This window comes from Papaver somniferum, chromosome 6 (genome assembly GCF_003573695.1).
Source record: "Papaver somniferum cultivar HN1 chromosome 6, ASM357369v1, whole genome shotgun sequence".
NCBI classification, from domain to species: Eukaryota; Viridiplantae; Streptophyta; class Magnoliopsida; order Ranunculales; family Papaveraceae; genus Papaver; species Papaver somniferum.
In genome coordinates this window covers 136,922,406-136,943,811 of record NC_039363.1, presented here as the reverse complement: position 1 = coordinate 136,943,811, position 21,406 = coordinate 136,922,406, and the positions used below count along the sequence as shown (strand labels likewise).

The following is a 21,406-nucleotide window of genomic DNA, read 5'->3' as shown; positions in this document are numbered from 1 at the left end:
TTTCGGATAACCATGATTCTGAATTTGGACTTGTGAAATTGTGTTGTGATGATGAGCATGCTACACAACTTGATTATGATTTAGAAAATGCTGATGTGACTGATAATATTGGTACTTTTGATCTCATGCATGTGAGAAACTTAGATGTCACCTTCTTGCCTAAGTCACAGATTGAGATTATTCCACCCAACCTAGATTTGGTTTGTAACAAAAATTTTAAACCAACTTTTCTGAAGATTCCCAACCTAGGATTGGAACTGTGTGCCTCTCAAGTCCTCTTGGACTATTTTGCATCTAAATACAATACTTTTAAGGAGCCACAGTTGGAATGTGCATGTTTGTCCATCCCAAACAAAGTCCATTTTCAGTTAGACCTTGTGAATCCTGCACCCCTAAAATTGTTAGATTTTGTGCTTAAAAGTAAACCTGTTGAAAAATTTAGGTTTAGGGGTGATTCATCCGGTTTTTCACTCTCGCTCTCATTTCAGTCCAATTTTAGTGTTTTGAAACTGTCTATGTTTCAACACTTTGTCTTTTGGGTTGATCCTCAACTCTTTAGATTGTTAGTGTATGGTGAATTTTTATATATAATCCAGTAGATAAAATTTCTTAAAAACCTTTTTGTTCCTTTTGTATATATTTTGCTAATCCAATATGATCTCGGCTGACATATGTTGGATTCTTGCCTTGAATAACGAAGTTCTAATATTGCTTTCGCCGAAATCGGGTATTCTCTTTCCTTTTTCTCTACTCAACATGATCCTCTTCATATGTTGTATTATAATTTTGTTCATATTTTGAAACATTGAGGACAATGTTTAGTTTAGGTTAGGGGGTGAAAAGTAGATACTTTGATAATATGCCATAATTGAAAACAAGAACTCCTTCTTTTTGAAAAAAATGAAAAAATCAAAATAAAAAAATAAAAAATTGAAAAAAACATAAAAATGGAGCTCATTTACCTTGAAATGTTGACTCTTGTGCAAATATGTAATTATTAGGAGTCTTAGTCTAGATATTTAGGCACCCTGATTCTAGCACAATTCACATAGTGATAAGAAATTTGCACGCGCACGATCTACCAATACATGTATAGCCTCGATCTTCAAGGTGTTTGATAGGAAGTCACGATTGCCAATCACTTTAGAATACTGAACGAAACTTGACTAGCTTGTTCTTTGGTTGGTTGGGATAGAAGGTGGAGGTTACATTAAGAAAGACAACCATCGAATTTAACTGGGTGCATCAAAAAGGGCTACCTCTTGCAAAGTGTCATGTAATTTTTTGTTTTTTTTGTTATGTATCAAAAGAGCTACCATATGCAAAAATCAATTTCAAGTTCTTGTTCAAAAAAAAAAAAAAAAAACGATGTATATATTCAGAAAAAAAAAATAAAAAAAAAAAAAAATATCAAGTATTTTTCAATTCCATCCTCTCTTGTTCCAAAAATAAAAGAGAGTAGTCAATGTAAATAAGAGTCATGTAAATAGTCATCTTTTGTGTTTTATTGTAATAAGCAAGGAAGGGTGTATGCCATTGATGTACAACGCGAGTGATTGTGAAATACCTCCTACTCATTCACAATTCTCGTAAAGTCCGGACAGCTAGCTAGATTTCGACCTTGGTTCTTAGCCTGAGAAACTATCTCTTGGTGAAGTAGTCATAACTTCAGATCTTTCTTTACACATGTGTAGATACACTTTACACTCTTATCACATGTCTTTTTTTTTGTTATCAGTGCTAGGATTGTGCCTTTGATAGCTAGATTGACATCTCCATTTTGCTGTGAGCTTAAACTGTCTTGCACATGTCACATTTGATGGAATATGAGCTTATATTTTGACCTAGAACTTTGTAGGTACGTTCTAAGCAAACCTTCACGAGACTTCACTCGTCCACTAGGGACACTTAGTGGTTTAAAAGGCTTAGTGCATACGCTAAATGCATTCGAGAGACCAGCGACAGTGGTATAGTTAGGATTTCCTTAGTTTTGTTTTACTTGAGGACAAGTAAAATTCAGGTTTGGGGGTATTTGATGAGTGCTAAAAAGTGCATATTTCTATATATTTTTCTTGGCATTTAACTCATCTTTTGTGCGTTAATTCTACATTTTATCCCATATTCTGTATTTTCATTGTTTTCAAGAATAAATATTTTTCTTACTTAATTTTATATTTTTAGGTAATAAATAAAGTTTGGATGAATTGCGGAGCGAAAAGAGCAGAAAAGTAGTGAAAAGCCGGAAGAAATTACGCAAGGAAGCCGCAAAGAATGGTGCGCATAAACCCAAAAGACTAGAAATGGGCTCAAGAAGGAAGATTTGTTCTTAAAGAAGATATGGGCTTGGCATACCCAATGCCCAAAACCCTTACCCAAACCCATTTTCTATATCCATAACCGCCTCCATTCTCAGACGTTAGATGGGATTACATCGAAATCCTACGGTCGCTCCTTCATCATGCATCAAAATCTGAAGTCCTTGTCAAACACCATAGCGCTTAAATTCCAAGCCTTCAGATTAGATTGCATTTGAATCCTACGGTCGATCCTATGCATGTGCATCAAATCTCGATACTTCCGTTTAACACTACATCACCTAACTCTATCTCGCACCGTTGATTTCGTTGTATCACACAATCCAACGGTCGCTACTAGCCTCATCATTTCTCGTCGTTGGATCATTCTATCAGCTTCATATCCACGGCTCAGCATCGCAAGACATCGAAATTTGATGATCCGCATCACACCGAATCTACCTAACCCTATTTCCCAAACAAAACCAAAAGAAAACCCAAATCGTTTTCTTCTCCAGCCGACCTTCATCTTCTTCACCCCCATACCCCGTCTGCAACTCCACCACCTCCATCAACTCCACCATCTCTCCCACCTCACCTCTGCAGTACTATCACATCTTCACCAAACCCGACATGATCCATCCCCCTAATTCGAAGTGCTTTAACCCCTCTCACCAACTGACCTAGGTGAGGGTTGATAAAACACCTCAAATTAGGGAGCAATTGCATCAATAGGCGCATGGATAAGAACAGGAAACAGAGATGAAGCATGGTCAAGGCGAAATCAGAGAGTTGGTGAGTAAATTTCGGATTTTCAAAACCCTAATTTCAAAATTAGGGTTCACAAAAATTGGGTATTTTGTATGCTATAAATAGAGAGTGTGTAGAGCAATTTCAGGGTGTTCTTGGTTAGCCGAGATACCCCCAAATTTGGGTTAATCACTGTTTAATTTTAGTTTTAATTTTCAATTTAATATTTAGGGTTCTTCAATTTCTGTTCATGTTTGTTCTTTGCTGTTTAATTCCATCTTTCAATTTTTGTTTCTCACATGTTAGTTAGTTTAATTTCCTGTTTAAAACTTGACGAAGCCCTAGCCCTGTTGTGTAGTATTCCTGAATGTTAAGCAAGTTTGAATGAACTTAGTTTAGTGACAGATCACTCTCACAATGTATGCCAAGTATACTTTGTAGTTAGGTTCATGAGCTGTTGATAAGCTGCAACTGAAGCTGAATTCATAAATCTTTTGACTAGTTGTACCTTAGAAAGACAATTAGTGCTTTGGAAATAATAGAACATAGTTGAGTTTAACATGTCTATAGGAGAATGCATAGCTTAAGCTAGGGTGAATTCAAACCCCTAGTTCTCACCTATTCCATCCATAACATCTTCACTCATCCACCTTCACTGTCCACTTTTATTTTTCTGTTTTCCTTCAATTTTTTCTCTTGTTCCATTGCTGTCTCTACAGCCCATCAATTGTCCACTGTGGTGTTAATAACACCACACAACCTCACTGTTCACTACCCCTAAGAACAAGTTAGCAAAAGAAGCAAGAAACCAAAAATAGCAAATATATGCCCACCTTGTCCCTGTGGACAAACCCTGCTTGCACACTCACTGCAACTGACCCTGTGCACTTGCAGGTATTATTTCTGTGACTCTTTTAGAGAGCCACCAATAAGCCATGTTTACGAGAGGTTGATTGTCCAAGTTCGCTTCTTCTTCTTCTTGCTCTTGAGCAATCAAAGCAAGCCTTTCTTGTAATTGTTGTTGAGCAATCAAATTTGACTTCGATTGGGCATTTGGTTTCTTTCTTGGAGGCATTGTTATGATTCAGGTAGGTTAATCAACGAAGAAATTTTTGAATCGACGATTAATCGACAAGGAACGAGTGAAGAATGACAATGAAGAATTTTTTTTTTCTTTCAGAAACCTAAACCTAGAAGAGTGCCGGTACTGATTTGAGGATGGAGGATATATGAATTTGTTTTTTGATTTTAAATTTTAGTAGAAAGGGTATTATAGTCTTTTCATAATATTTTTTAATTAACCAAAGGGTATTTTAGTATTTTCATACCCAAAAATCACCCCTTAACAAATACTACTGGTTGGGAGAAGTAATTTATATCCCCCAATTAGTTTCAATATCCCCAATCGCGCGTTCTTTATTCCTTAATTATGATGCATGGGTAATATAAAATTAGTTTAATGACTCTAATTATTGGGAATAGGCTAAGGATAAATTAGGAAAAGGAGTAGAAATTTATGAAACCATTTTTTTCTAAATATAAGATATATTAAATTTCCTCGTACATATCTTAGTCGGACGAAGTATAACATTTTGGCAGTGATTACTTACGCAATAAAAAAAAATAGAAAGAAGAAGAAGAAAAAAGAAGGTGAAAAGCACGTATTTGTATCCACCCTTTCCCTTTATTTTCTTAAAGCTCTAAAGCCTCTAATATAAGTTATTAATCGAGCGGACACAACATCATCATCCAGTATAATTCGAATCTACTCTGTTGTTGCTGATGGGAATGTATGCCAAAGTTAGGTGAAAAGATATACTATCAGTGAAGACTTTGATTATAAAGCTACAAACCGGCCTTACCTTGGAAAGTAGATTTCATATTATAGAAGCAGCTCATATATGTGTTTACTTTAACCGTTTAGCTAAAAATCATATCTGACCAGGTGGAAATCTTAGAGTTATTTTAAACAATCTTTATTATCAATTATGGGAAGATAATGTAATATAATCTACTGCCTATTATAACGAGTTAGCCATAAATTACTTACAGGGGTGTATTGGATCATGATTTATATGGATAAATAAATCCGATTTGAATACCATAGACATTTCATGATTCCTTACCTATCCTAATTGAATACCTATGAGTTTTTAGGATTGTTAAAAATCCATATATATATCTTAATCCAATACATCCATGTTATGGTAAGATGAAAACTCTAGAGTCTATTTAAACAATCTCCAATTACATCCTTAATACTGAAATATCAATGTAACAAACTCTTCTACTCTTAATAATGAGGAGTCAGAAATTCAAACAATTTTACTACTCTTTATAACGAGGAGTCGGAAATTTAAATCTTGATTAAGGGGGTTCTTAGTTTTTTCTTTGTGCCATGGTTATTTTTTAGTAATCCCTACTTTCAGTACTAGTTTAAGGGAGTTGTTTCGGGGTTGGAATCTTTATTGTCTAGACTATTTTGATTCTTCCTCTAGATGTAATTGTTTGGGTTGTTGTTTGTGTTTTAATGTTTGTTATCCTCATTGATGATGTTATGGAGATTTGGAACAAGTTTGGTATCCTTTCAGATGTATTTCAAAAAAAAGAAATTTCCCCAGAAGACAACAAGCATTGCAACAACTCAAGCAATGGAAACCAAGACATCAACAAGCTGTTCATCAAGATCAACATCAAATTCATCAATCACTATAATTGTTACCACATCTCCAATGAGAGTCAGCCCGATTCAGATTATTAAAAATCGATTCAGGTTATCACTGCTACTTAAGACACTTTAGATACTACTGTTACTTAAGACTCTTGCGTACTTTTTAGTTATTGTTACTGTTAGTTGTGCCACTGTTGCGTGATTGCCTTATGCAACCAAAATTTCAAGAACTCCAGTTTATGTTATTTACATGTTCTGATGAACATTGGGTTAGGTTTGTCCGATCATTGCCTAGTCCTATTGAATTCAGCTTTGATACATACTAATTTTGTTTTCAAAATCAGTTTTAGTCGTTTGTTCCTCTCCTTTGCGGGAAAGAAGAAGATCCTCCAGACTGTTTTTAAGTCCGAAAAAATAAAATTGATAAACAAAAATTAGTGGAGATATGACAACTTGAATAACTCTTTTGTAATCTTGAAAAATTCATGTAAGTTCTCCGATTTCCTAAATCGACGTTATGAATTCAGTAGCTGACGTTATCTTCTTTTTCTGAAAAAATAAAAAATAAATTCAAGTCTTAAACGAGGTTAATCCTCTTAAGAATATAAAGCTTTTAATAAAGATGTACAAACACATTTTTGGTCCTCCCCTTGGTTTTGTCTGGAAACGACCTCCCTGAGCTCCACCTAAACGCAAAAACCGTAGGTTCATCTTTCACTTTACACAAGCACATATCTCGAGGAAAGACATAGTTGTCTTGATGTTGGGAGGACGGAGCTACAGTTCTGCTTAAACAGAACACAGGATTCCCATTAAAAATGAAAAGGAAAAGGAAAGTAAAATAAAGTAAAAGACGAGCAAGTTAGTAAGATTAAGATCAGATCACTTCTTTTCTTTCTCCTGTTGGGGGTAGAAAATATACGGGTAGTAACCACATATTTAAGGGTACTCTCTAGTCTCTAGTCTCTGCTCGATTAGGTAAACATTTCGATCTCTGATTGGGCACCCGCACATCGCACATCGCACTTACCGTGTTCGAGTTGGATAATAATCTCATACGTACGATATTTAATATCATTTTTTTTGTCGCGAAGTCTTATATGTACATACGATTGAAAAAGCATAAAAAGGACTACAACTACACAAGTGTTTTGAATGAGGACAATAGTCTCTCATGAAATTAATTATTTAAAACATAAAAAGGACTAGAAATGCACAGAGAAAAGAAAAATGATTTTGCTTTTTGTTTAGTTTTTCTGGAACCAACCAGTTCATTTCTTCGCTCTTCAATAAGTCTTCTTCTGGTTTCTCTCTCTAGATCCCTCTTACTTTTTCTATCTCTTCTGATTGGTCGGTTTTCACAGAGAAGTTGATAGGGTAAGCAGAAAATGAGTCAGAAGGCGCAATAAACGAACAAACCCAAATTTAATCAAAATTTTGAAAGCAATCTCCTCTCTCATCTTAAATCTTAAAAACAGGTAAAAGAAGACCAATCCTAAACTCCCTATACACTAAAACCCAAGTCTAGGATTGGTTGGCGATTTTTTTTTCCTTCTTTCACCAGAATAGCAAAAATAATAAAGACTCCTTCTTTTAGGGTTTGCAGATTCTTCACTTAATTTGGAAAAAAAAAGAATACTACTTTTTTTTCTTCCTTCTATTTAAAACAAAACCCCATCATTTTTTCTTCTCTTTTCTAAGAGGGGGTTCTGCTCTGTTTTTGTAAAAAAAGAAAGAAATTAAGAAGGTTTTTCTTTTTTGTTCTTGTTTGAGTACAGAAGGAGGAGGAGGATTGTTTGTTTTGTTTTTATAATAATGGCGAGAGAGAAAATACAGATCAAGAAGATAGATAATGCAACAGCAAGACAAGTAACGTTTTCAAAAAGGAGAAGAGGGCTTTTTAAGAAAGCTGAAGAACTCTCTATTCTTTGTGATGCTGATGTTGCTCTTCTTGTTTTCTCTTCTACTGGTAAACTATTTGAGTATTCCAGTTCTAGGTATATATACACCATCCATCTCTCTTTCTCTCCATATATCCACGCTTCAACTTGAACTTCATTGAATCATTTAGTTTAAGTTTGTTGTTAATTAGCCGTATCGGTATCTGTTATATATATTGTTAACTAAGATCAGGGTCCTTTTTAAGTTTTAGATGGTTATTTTCTTCTCAAGTGGGGTTTTTTTTTCTTTCCAATATTGTTTTTAATGGGAAGTTCCATTGAAAGTCTTGAACTCTGTGGTGAGTGATGATAAGGTTCATCTCTATCTCTTTCTAGCTAGATTACTAGCATAGGTTCTATATATGGATGGAGACGATGGTACAAAATTAGAAACTTTTATTGATTAATTCTTTCATGAAATATATACTAAATAAAAATGAAAAAAATAAAATGAAAAAGGTTTGTGTATGTTAGCATTTTATATTCTTACAAGTACGGATGATTCCTGTTTCAATTTCAATAACACAAATTTGTACATACATTTACTCGGTTTTGTAAAGTTATTGTTCCGGGGACAGTGCACTCTGGTTATTTATAATGGAATAAAATACTAAATGAAAATACAAGTTGGATTGTAGTTGATATCAATCATGGCTGTAATCTTCTGAACCAGTTAAAGGATATTATGCTGTTTCAGTTTGATCCTCTTACTTATTACTATTTCTAGTTCTAGGCTTCTGGCCCTTGTTTGAAATTCTGACTGGAAATGTAAGTATGTTCACGTATGATCAATATATAAGAATAATAGTAAACGTAAGTAAATCAATCTGGCTTGAGACAGTATTTCTATTTTAATAGGGATCGGATCCAAAAATTAAACATGTCTATAGATAATACATCTCAGAACACTAGGGAAAAGATAAGACTAATCGAACAAACATCACAAGGAAAAATGCCGTTTTCATATGATCACGGTTATCTTCATAAGATATAGCACCAGGTATGTGTCTCATGAAAGGGGGCATGTTTCATAAGCAGAATAAATGAAGTGATGAGGTCAGTCACATTTTAGCCTAAAGAAAACCCTTTAAAATGTGTTTATATTAATTCTTTTGTGGTTTTTCACTACCGTCAACTAGGCTGGATCTCTCAGCTACTTGTAAAACCATGGACTTCTTTTAGTTTAGCAATACACGCCATAAAACTTTTCCGATCATATGTCAGTTAAATGTCAAGGAAATGATGTTAAAAGCGCGTGGTAATATAAATCCCACCGTCGATGCTTATTAAAGTGTTTGTTCTATTGCAACTACCTGAGTGTTAATTTGATCTAGGTCTGATTTCTTGAGGTTGTCTAGGGTTTTAGCTAAACAGACTAGTGTTTTTCTTTTCTTAAATAAATATGTGCACATTTACTGCTTTTTAGCTGAATTGTTTGAGCACATTAATTACTGCTAAAGATTTTTAACTGTGTACCTTGTTGTTGGTTTGTTATCTTAAGTATGAAGGGTATTATTGAAAGGCGTGAATTGCACTCGAAGAACCTCCAAAAAACTAACCAACCTGCATCTCTGGAGCTTCAGGTAATAAGCTGGTCTTTGGTTTTCTTGTTTCTCTTTACACTAAAGTAATTGTTCATGTTGCTTCTTTTACACCAAATTTTGTACAACGCTCTGATGAAGTTAGTGATTGGCTTTCTATATCATATTGAGTCTCATATTTGAAGAATGTTTTCTGATTTTAGCTAGAAAACAGCAACTGTGCCAAGCTACAGAAGGATATTGCAGAGCAAAGTCGTCGATTGAGGTATATATGACATGCTCTCATGAACTTAACTAGCATATTATATACTATGCCAGGCTTAGGACATGCATGGTGATTTTTATTATCTATGCAACAGGCAGATGAGGGGAGAAGAACTGCATGGACTGAATATTGAAGAGTTGCAACAACTAGAGAAAACCCTTGAAGCAGGATTGGGCCGTGTTCTAGAAACTAAGGTTGATCAGTGAATTCTAGTTTGCATATAAGGGTAGTTTAACTGTTAAGTAACCAGTTGTTGCACCAAATCATCTAATCGTATTCCAATTTTTGGTTTTCAGGGAGAAAGGATTATGAAAGAGATTAATTCTCTCCAAAGAAAGGTATTAACTAAGATTTTCATAAATACTTTTGTATTAGGTCCCCGTAATGTGTGGATAGAGAGAAAGGGGCCTGCCGCCATGAGCTAGCTCTGAAAATCTTGTCTTGTCGATATTTACTGATGAAGAATATGGTTACCCGGAACATTTCATGTCTCTTAGAAAATGCAGCTGCTGTTAATGTAATTAAGTAATTAATCGTTTGGTCGTGTACAGGGAATGGAGTTGTTAGAAGAGAACGAGCGACTAAGACAACAAGTAAGTACTTGATGAAAACTTCTTATTCCTGCAGCTTAATAAAAATACAATGAAGACAGTATCAGTCTAATCATGTCAAGCGATCCTACCCCAAATTTCATATCCTACTGTTTTCTTAGATTCACCACGGATTTTGATTTCAGATGGCCGAAATTTCTAGAGGAAACCAAAGATCTACTGTATTGATCAACTCCGACAAAGAAGGCGGTCAATCTTCAGAGTCTATCACCAACGTTTGTAGCTCAATTTCTGGCCCTCCTCTAGAAGACGACAGCTCTGATACTTCTCTCAAATTAGGGTAAGTGTCATCTGTAGTACCATTCTACTGTTTAAAAGACTTGTTTTTAACGTTAAAACTGCATACACTGTACTTGTATAACTCTCAATCTTCTTTGTTGTTTTGGTCTTTGCAGATTACCATTCCCTAACTAGTTGGTGAAAATGCCATGACAAATGTCCGTGGATAGGCTAATTTGTACTCTTCTTAACAATTGGACTGTGAACACTACATCTACAATTGGACTGTAAACACTACATCTATTATATTTTGCTATAATAAGAATCGTGATATATATGACATGCGCGCAGGGACTCTAGAAATTGATTAATTCTCTTGGAATCAGACTGGATACGAACCTTAAATAGGGCGTGTATTTTTATACCAGCTGGAACTGATTATGTTTACAGCTACAGCGGGAGTACCAGCTTTGTTAGGCTTGGTACACCAATCCAGTGATCCAATGTGGTAAAGAGGAGTTCAAGATGAAGCTAAGAATCCTCAGTTCGAACACTGAAGGCTTAAATGATCCTGACAAAAGGCTGTGGTTAAGTTCACCACTTTTTCTTTAAAAGCAAATATAATCTGTTTACGGGAATGAAAGATGGATTTTTTTTTCTCATTTGGATATTATAGACATATCTGGCTATATATTTTTCCATTTCGATTTTCTTCCTTTTGTTGGGGCTAGTGGTGGGAATCTTATGCTAATGGAAAGGTTTGAAATCAACAATGTGCAAAGAGGTATCTTCAGTTTTTCACTCACTCTATGTGCATCAATGATAAAGAGAATCCGTCATCTTGGTTTTGTGCAGCTGTTTATGGTCCAAACAACCTGTTTTATCAGAGATGACCTTCGGGTGGGGCTGAATGTTACTGGTAGGAGATTCTAATGTAATTAAAACATGAAAAGAAAGGTGGATCCGCAGCTACCAGGAGTTTGAGAAATTTCTCTAATGAGCTTGTGGATTCACCTTTGCAAGGAGTTTTTATTTGCATGGTTTATTTTCCAACTGACCTTGTTCAAACTCCTTTTATCCTTGTCACCTCCCCACAAAAAAATTCCACCTACACCTTTCTAACTTAGAAGTTAGACTTTTAGGGATTTTAAGCATGTTCGTAATATGATTAGAGATGAGATCTAAAACAGATTTGATCAAAGTTGTTATACCTGCCGGATTCAATGTTTTAGACTTCCAACCCTGTAATCTATTAGCCATCTTTTCAGCAATATGAAGATAAGTATTTGAACTAATCCTACCCTGGGTCCTTCGCGATCTGAACATTAAGAGCATTCGCCATTTCTCTACAGAAACTTTTCCCCAGATTTGCAGACGTAAAAAGAGTTGATTTAGCATCACTAATCAACCGTCCTGACCACCTGCAAAAAATTATCAAGAATTCTTCTTAGATTACATACATTCCTATAAGTAGCTTTAAGGAAAACAATGCAATCATCGGTATAAGGTGAATGCGTAATTACAGGGGCACCCCTGGATACTAAAATCCAGAAATGTCTTTCCCTTCACTCCCTCATTGATGAGTCTTGACAGGGGTTCAAGAAAAATTATAAACAAAAACGGGGACAATGGGTCCCCCTATCTGAACCCATTCGCATGTATAAATGACTCGTTCGGGGATCCGTTGACAAGCACATGAAACGAGACTGTATTGACACAAAGCTTAATCCAATGCACAGAGGTGTTATCAAAACCCAAAAAAATGACAATTTTACAAATAAACGACCAGATAATTCTATCATAAGCTTTATCGAAATCAAGCTTTAAAGCCATTCATCCATTTTCTCTTTTCTTATGCTTAAACGAGTGTATAATCTCATTACAAATAACATCAAATTCAATAATAGATCTGCCCTGCACAAAGACAGGGCAGATCTGTTAGGAGAAATAATCTTGTTTAGCAAAGGCCTAAGCCTATTGGCAACGATTCTGGTGATAATTTTCATAGAAAAATTACAGAGACTAATACTCATCAATCACGGTATTCAGTAGTAGAGAGGTCGACATTCTTTTATAGTACAAGAACTTCTATTCTTAGGAATAAGAGCAATAAAAGTTTTGTTAAGCTTAGGGTCCAAGTAGCCATGTTGGAAAAAGTCCATAATCAGTTGGGTTACACTGTCTCCCACCTGATCCCAATACTTGGCAAAGAAGGAATCCTGCAGAACATCTGGTCCTAGTGCTTTGTAGGCTCCAAGTTGCTTCATTACCTTTTAATTTCACACAGTGTAACATTCTAATTAACCTAACATTTCCCGAAGAAGAAATGACATGAGTAAATAAACTTTCAATGCTATCATTATCGCAATCATTAGTGCCACTAACAAATAAATTACAAAAATGATCTACGATATGCTTCTCAATATCAGATATTTCATCCGTCCAATTGCGATAATTATCTTTAAGTCTACTATCAAATTTTTATTTCTTCTAACCAAGGTGGAGGTGTGGAAAATTTGGTATCTGAATCCCCTCATGGAACCAACTAACTCCAGACTTCTGCTTCCAAAAGATTTCTTTCATCCTGAGAAAATTCATATATTCACATAAACAGTTAGTCATGTAAGCTTTATCAGTCTCGGAAGGACAATTGTCAAACTCACATGAGCCTTGTTGAGCTCCTGCAAAGCATTTTCAATGTTCCTAAATAGGTTACCGAATACTTCTTTATTCCACTTTCTAGAGCAGATTTGGAATATCTATCTATACAATTCAAATAACTTTGAAGTTATCTACTAGCCTCATTAGGGGACCAAACTTTTTCTACCACATCAAAAATTTTATCATCCGCGGTCCACATAGCCTCAAGTTTGTATGGCCTAGGTCTAAAGTTCTTTTTGGGTTCAAGATCTATTAGTATAACCCTATGGTATGAATTAAAATAAGGCAAATGCAATACCTGAGCATTCAGGTATCTATTACACCGTATTAAATTATCCATAACCATGTCAATTCTCTCTTTGATGTTAGCCATGCCCAGCCTTTTGTTGTTCCTGGTCTACTTAGGTCTATGGGCATCCAAATCAACAAGTCCTCTCTGATTCATCACATTTCAGAGCTTTTCCATTTGATTTACAGTTGGCTTCCTTCCTCCAATCTTCTCATGCTCACTACCAATAGTGTTTAAGTCTCCCATAACCATCCAATCTGTATTTTGTATACCACAAATTCCGTTCACCTTATCCCACATCCTCTTCCTATAAACTTTATCAGTATTGGCATAAATAGTAGACAAAATCCAGGATTTTTAAGAATTCGCAATGACCACCTGGATTTGGACGTGGCTCGAATATCCACTTCTTCTACATTCCAGGGCAGCACCATTCCTCCGGAGAAGCCATCCAGATCAACGATGATAGATTTTTGTATCCCAATATTTTAATAGGCTCAGCAATATGCTCAGTAATTGTTCTAGTCTCCACCAAAGCAACAACTTGTGGCTTATGTTTCTTGACAAGATGCTTCATAACCCTATTAAAATATGGTCTAGCTAACCCCTACTGTTACAACATTGCTCGGTCGAACTCACAAGTGTTGTTATATCAGCTTGTCGTCAAATTTGGTTGATCAAAACTATATATTGATTTCTACTCTACAATTAGTTAAGTCTCGGATTAGGATAGAAGTGTAGATGAGAATCGGGCATCACTGTGTTTTGTCGTTTGAAGTCGAAGATCAACCGAAGATTTGGAGAACTTCCACAAAAAAAGGTAAGTGAAGACTAAACTACCTATTTCTCAAGTTATATTCATACTTCTATCTATGAGACGATGTTGCATGACTAATTAGACTATTACAAGCATATCAAAAATTTCGAGTCAAGCTTATCTTGGTAATTAGTTCTCGAAATATATATGACTAATATTAATGAACATTTGTTCATACTTGATGAATTTCGGTTAAGAATAATTTATTGTTCATAATCTAAATCGTGATTCAAGATTATCATTTGAAAATAACATGAAATAGTGATATGCGTCATTGATGTTATTTGGGAATGTTTCGAATTGATTTAGAGAGAATTATAGAACTACTGAAAATCTGGATACGGGATAGTATGCATACCCGTTTCACAAACTAGGAAACTGTTATAGGTCCGGATCCGTGGTACATGTACCAGGTATACATACCGGTGTAGCTATATGTCGACAGTGACTTAGTGGTACGCATACCTAGTATCCATACCACAAAAAGTATGTGAATTCGTGAACCTGGATTAGTACGCATACCTAGTATGCATACAGAAAAAGAACTGTTGGTTTTGAAACCGGTGTGGTATCCATACTCGGTACGCAAATCGAAAAAGTTTTGTAAGATCCATAACTTATTTTTGTCTTAAAGGTACACATACTCGGTACATCTACCATGACAAAAATAGTCACGAACAAGGTAGAGTACACGTACTTGGTACATATACTTTCCCTGTCGAATAATTTCATATGCACATAAAATTATTTATGTGAGATAATTAGCATTTGAATAAATCTCTAAAAACTTTATATATATATGAGTGGTCACATGATAACCTCTGGTTGTGATTCAAGCTTAAAAATATTAAGCGTTTATGAAAATGATTAAGCTTATGGTTCAATCGTCTAGTTTCGGCTAACCGTCCATGAACACTGTCTTTGTATACGGTTCGGTTACCTTCATCCGAACCAGAGTGTATATCTTGATATGTTAATCTCATTTCAAAGATTCATCTAATAGTGGATATTGTTTGCTTGGTTCCAAAGCTATCTGAGCTTAGACCTAACACAACCTATACTTTGAAAGTCTATTTAAGGGGAACCTCAAGCAACTGGGATTTTTGAATCCCTGATACTATCTTTGTGTGTCCTAGTTGTAAAGTAGAGTCGTCTTATCCCTAAAACATTTCTGGGGTTTAGCGACTAAAAAATACGTCACCTAGGGATTCAGTGAAGCCAGATCCAAGTATCTTTTATCTTGATAGTTCGTGTATCCTGATCTTGTTTGATTGTTGAGTTGCACACTCGAATAAGATAGATAGAAATTGCAAAGTTCTCTTTGTCTCAGACTTTGTGATTCCACGGGTTTAATACTTATGAGGTGAATAATAAACAAGGATGCTCTTCGGGAAGCATAAATCCGGATTTTGACGTCGGCTAGACTTCGTCTATTGCTATCGATTTCCAGTCTTACCTTGATCTACTATAAAAAAAAAAGTAAATCACGGATATATACTTATTTGTGGGAGGCAAATTGGTTTAAAGTCTTCAATTGATTTAAAGAAACTCTTAGCCTGTAAAGTACGTCAGCTAAGGGAATCAATTACGCGGAGTCTTGTTGGGATTCAAGAGGCGCAAGGAGCGCGACTGTAACTGAATTGCTATGAGGGTTTAATTCGGTCTCAACTACATTCAGTAGGAAGTTAATTGTTAGTAGGCTAGTGTATGTAGCGGTTTTATATAGTTTGCCGTTCAAATATGGACTAGGTCCTGGGGGTTTTCTGCATTTGAGGTTTCCTCGTTAACAGAATTTCTGGTGTCTGTGTCATTTGTTTTCCACATTATATTATTTATCCATATAATTGAAATATCACAGGTTGTATCTAAATCAATCAATAATAGATACATCCATCCTTGTTTATTGGATACGACTTAATTATTTCTTGGATATTGATCTTTGGATTCGTCCAAGAACTCTCACACGTAAATCAGGTTCACGGACTTGTCTCTGTAAACTTTCGTATTGTGAGAGAAAAACTCTAAATATTATTCCTTGATTGAGATTCATCAAGTTGAACTCTCGGAATTGTATTTAAGTTTGTCCATACATGTTTCCTAAGAAAAAGTTGATGGTGTATTTTGGTACCCCCGCGTTTTCACATACAATTATACTATAATCAACCAAGGAGATGAAGTGCAACTACCACCAGATTTATTGGCAGCCGCCATCTTTCTGTTATGGATCACTCATTGATTTATTCTGACTAATGGGTTGAATCTCGTATTGAATATCCTCTAGTACTGAACTGTATTCCGAATTTCTAAATTCCTTTTGGGCTTCTTATTACTGACGGAGTCTCCACCATTTGTGGTATTTCTTCTTCTAGTATAGTTGCTACTTGCCACATCTGTGACACACAATCCGGATCTACTTTTTCTTTGTTTAGAAACTCGACTGAATCCAAATGAGTCCAATTTGAAGGATAAATCCTTATTAGCCTAAGTTTTCTCTGGATTTGTGTCAAGACACCATTCACATTCAACTGTTTTGGCGGATGTACCAATTGCGGCATTATGATACAAATTTTCTCTGTAACTGGTCCGTTTCCCCCATCATTTGAATCATTTGGTATAACCCTGTGGCTTGATCCGTTATCAATTCCACTAGGCTATTTTTCATAGATGCCAAGTCCTTGAGCTAAGCGCACCACTAGATCTTCCACCATCCATTCACCTACAAAGAGCATTGTTGAGGCTTGAGAAAACAAATTGAGGATATTTCTATGGTTGCATGTTGTTTAGAAATGTTGTGAACTTCCTAAGCGTTCCCTCTCCTTAAACAACTCTTTTCTTTTCCCGTAATTGGACCACCATTATCTACATTAATTTCTCCATTATGGGTACCATTACTCCTATCAATTTGATTATGCGTTAAAAACAAATCATCACCATTTTCATAAAAACTATCAATCCTTATTTGCTTATTTTTTCTAAAACTGAAAATGCATTAAAGTTATTCTTTTTCAAAATTATGTAATTGTCATTTTTCTTTACATTCTCACCACTTGACTTTCCAGAACCTTATGGCATTCCTGACCTGAGTGCTCGATTGACCGTTTTTAATACACCACCAACTTTTTCTTAGGAAATCTGTATGGACAAACTCAACGCAACTCCGAGAGTAAAAACTCAATCAAGGAAAGTGCCTAGAGTTATATATATCTCTCTCTCTCTTGTTGTTATAATGTTTACAGAATTGAATCTGTGAACCTAACTACAAAGAGAGTTCTTAGAAGGTACCAAAGATAAATGTCCAAGGATCAATCAAGTATTTTACAAATGAAAAGGTTGGACCTAGCTATTGTGATTGATCAATGCACAACTTGTGATATTTCAATTTTAAAGATAAACAATATAATACGGAAAAATAAATAGCACAAACACCAGGAGTTTGTCAACGAGGAAACCGCAAATGCAGAAAAACCCTGGAACCTAGTCAAGATCGACCACCAAACTGTATTAAGCAACTACAGACACACTAGCCTACTACCAATTAACTTCGTTCTGGAATGTAATTGAGCCCGAACTCAGTCTCCCAATGATTTTGTTAGAGCATAGCTCGGTTGAACTCACCAAGCGTTGGTATGTCAAGTTTGGTTGTCATATTTTAGTATTAAAACTCATCTAGAGTCGCTTGATTAAATACTAGAGTCAGCTTTGTTTAGGTTAGACTAGAAAGTCTAGGAATGTTGAGACATACAAGTATCACTCTGAATACCTGAAGAATGTAAAGAAGTAACGAACTACAACGACGACATCATCCTTCCATTTGAGGTTAGTAATATTGACTTGATCTTTTTCATTCCTAACGTATCTTTCAAGTCGTGTTATATTGAAAACATAAGTGCGAAGCTGTATATACTTCACGCATTTTATAATACTCTAGTGATGTGACATGATCATAATAATATGATCATATTATTAGGGAATTAGACTACGAAGTATAACGCTTATCTTTTGAACTTCGTAGATATGACATCGACATAATCTTTTATATATTGTTATGATTATGTGAATGGGTTATGGTGAATATTTCATCCTAGGAAACAATGTTTTACATTTGTTTAAAGGAAGTACATTCATGAACTTGTTTAGTGAATCGAAAGGGAAATCATTTGGTCCGGTTATTCATTGCAAATCTTTGGATGACCAATATGTGTGAGATTGTAGAACGAATCTTAGTTAGGTTATGTATCTTGGTATAACTAATCATAATGCCTGGCTTATGATTTGGTATGACCGGTTTTTGTTAATTGGTGTAACCAATCCTAAGTAATCATCAAGTAATGGTATGACCAATCCTTGTAATTGGTGTTAGCAATCATGAGTGTGAGTGTTACCGATCCTTGGAATTGGTGTAACCGTTCCTTGTAACTGGTGTGACCGATCACAAGTAATACCATGTATAGATGGAACAGATCCTTTTAACTGGTATAACCGATCCTAGTGATTGGTGTGACCGATCACAAGTGTTTCCATATTTAGGTATAACCGATCATCGTGATTGGTAGAACCGATTGAACCCATTTATGTGATTTAGTATTTGATCAGTTACATAGTAGTCTTGGAAAACAGGCGAACCAATTCTAAACTTGTTTGGAAGTGTGGTACAACTGATTCCAAGAATGCAAATCCATGTAAATATGAAATTATGATTTTCATTGGAAACATGTCAACATACTTTGAACACGAGCAGTAACGCTTATCATTTATTTTTCAAATATATTCCTTAGTACTCAAGGTGATAATGTGCCGAAATAAATTAAGAATATTTTAATTAAGATTTTTGGTTTTATATGCTTTAATTACAAGCAATTAATACATAGCTCTAGAAAATAAAAATTAGTAATGTGCATTTACTAATTAGAGATTTTCTATTGAGATATTACAAAAATATTGGACAAGCAATTATTGGAATTAGGAAAACCGATTTTTGTCGTTCATTGCATATCTTGAGAATAATTTCGATTTGGAAATTACTTTGTGTCCAAGCATCCTTGATATATAAATATCTAAGTTTACATTTCTAGCAAACTATCCTAAGAGCCAGACAAACTATATTTCTTGTTGTTTATGGTGGAGCCATCTATTCGGAGAGGAAAGTATCCTAATTAGGTGAAATCTCTTACGACCACTCGTTTAAAGACTTTTGTGGGATCAAGAAGCTCTACGAGTACCATTGGTGTGAAACTAGATAATTGCAGTGTTATTAGTTTTCGATTGATGTGGTTAACTAATGGTTGTTGAAACTTTGATTGCACCTAGTTTGTTTATGCTTGAGAATATTCTCGTTTGATATAAGATTCACTCAAACTAGATCAGAGTATCGACGGGATCTTTAGAAATGTTGTTGGATCTAAAGACATATTTTTCTCACGCAACTAATCAATCAGACTATCAAAGATAAACTTATTCTAGTTGGATCCCAGCCGATCAAAGTTTGTGCACACAATTCACAAGATACGAAAACTAATAATAAATCTTTTTCGTCTTCAAATCTTCTTTTACCTTCAAAACCAGCACAACACCACTTGAATATCTTGTGATCAATCACACACGGAGTCTGTTAACAATGGGCATTCTCTATATTTCTCTTTGAGATTTATATCGATTGAGTGCGAATGTATACTTGACTATTTCGGTAGTTAAAGTTAGATTGATCTAAACAGACAAAGGAGTTTATTAGATTAAACGGAAGAGACTTTGTCAACAACTCATCTATATCTTGTAGCAAGATTGATTAAAGTGGTTACCAAACAGATTGTTCCTTTGTTGTATGGTTTACGATCCAAAGGACTTGATATTCACGTGCGTCACTCTAGAAGTCGAATGCGGAGGGATACTGAGGGAACTAAGTAGCTAGGGGTATTCTGCTTGGTCTCAACTATACGAAGTTGGTATTAGATTTTGTATAGTGGCTTAATTCTGAGAGTATTCAAAACTGGACTAAGTCCCGGGGTTTTTCTGTATTTGCAGTTTTCCTCGTTAATAAAATATTGCTGCATCATTTACTTTTCTATTCTGCAATTATAATTGTTTTATCATAATTAAAATTAAATTACACTTGTACGTCAACTCTGCAATACTTGATAGTGATCATATAGAGTTCGGTTATTACCGAATTTATTATCAAGTAACACACTTTGTTGTAGTATTGTCTCGATCTTGTATACATAGTCAATCACACAAGTTATCTTGTTGTTGTATTGTCTCGGTCTCATATCCATAGACGATCACACGAAGTGTGAACCGAATTGTCGTATTGTATCGAATCTATCCATAAACGATTAATCGAATTTTAGATAGTGGTAAATAGAGTTGTCGTTCACTCGGACTTTGTTGAGATTGATTCTAGGCTTAAATATAAAAATAAGAAATTGTATACAAAATATGTCACGGGATGAAGAATTTACTGAGACTCGGGATTTCACTGTTTTTCATATTCAAGTGGTTCAGAAATTAATCCTAGGAAATTATAGCTCCAAACACAAGAAATATTAACTCGATTCTTTGCCAAAATAGATTTCGTAAAACATCAATTGTGAATTACAAGCATAGTGTATCAAAAGCACCTAAGACTGAGCATCCACTGTCAAACAAGATAACAATTGATTAATAGAAATCATAAATCATTTATAATCGGTGCAAAAAGTAAATAAAGAATTAATTAAATTTACCACATGATGAAATTCAGCTTCGTCCGTCGTCCCAGCGATGGGTTCTAGCTTCTCATGATAAAAACACACTCAAAAATATAATTTGTAGCTCAAATAGTGTTTTTATTAAAGAAAACTAATTTTACAACGAGTTTGCAACGCTTATTGGGTGTTACAGAGACCACCGTTACAATGGAATTCAAATGCTGCTGCTGGCGTTGCTGTTACAAAAAACTATAAATGGAAACTGTCGTAGAAAAACTGTCGCTAAGCTGTGAACATGCGACAGTTCATAAACGACAGACCAGAAGTGTAGTCTGTTGTTCTTCGTCTTCTTCTTCTCTGCAGCAGCAGAGAAGTTGCTCTACGACTCTCGATTTTTCTCTCCAAACACTCGATACCCTTCTCAGACTCCCGTCTCTCCTTTATATACTCACCAGACCCAATATATCACCGACTAAATGCAAATAATCTTCCCAAATCTTCTCACAGCAAAAGTATTAACTCGGGATTATTTTCTTCTATTATTTTGTCTTCACGCGTTATTCTCCCAGCCTCCACAATCCAACACATGATAATCTGAACCTCAAAACGTCTTAGCTGGAGTAAACTCTTTTCTAGCTCATGCAGCTGCCAAATATACAACCAAA

General features: G+C 35.2%; 1 protein-coding gene across 1 annotated transcript; it reads left to right on the top strand.

Annotated features, from left to right (window-relative positions):
• The first annotated feature begins 6,935 nt into the window (after positions 1-6,935).
• Positions 6,936-11,001, top strand: LOC113289465 (MADS-box protein JOINTLESS-like). The gene is made up of 9 exons (XM_026538717.1): positions 6,936-7,193; positions 7,494-7,712; positions 9,157-9,238; positions 9,400-9,461; positions 9,556-9,655; positions 9,758-9,799; positions 10,013-10,054; positions 10,198-10,352; positions 10,468-11,001. Exons 2-9 carry the CDS (start codon positions 7,531-7,533, stop codon positions 10,484-10,486), a joined length of 684 nt encoding a protein of 227 aa, XP_026394502.1. The 5' UTR covers positions 6,936-7,193; positions 7,494-7,530; the 3' UTR covers positions 10,487-11,001.
• Positions 11,002-21,406: the final 10,405 nt, after the last annotated feature.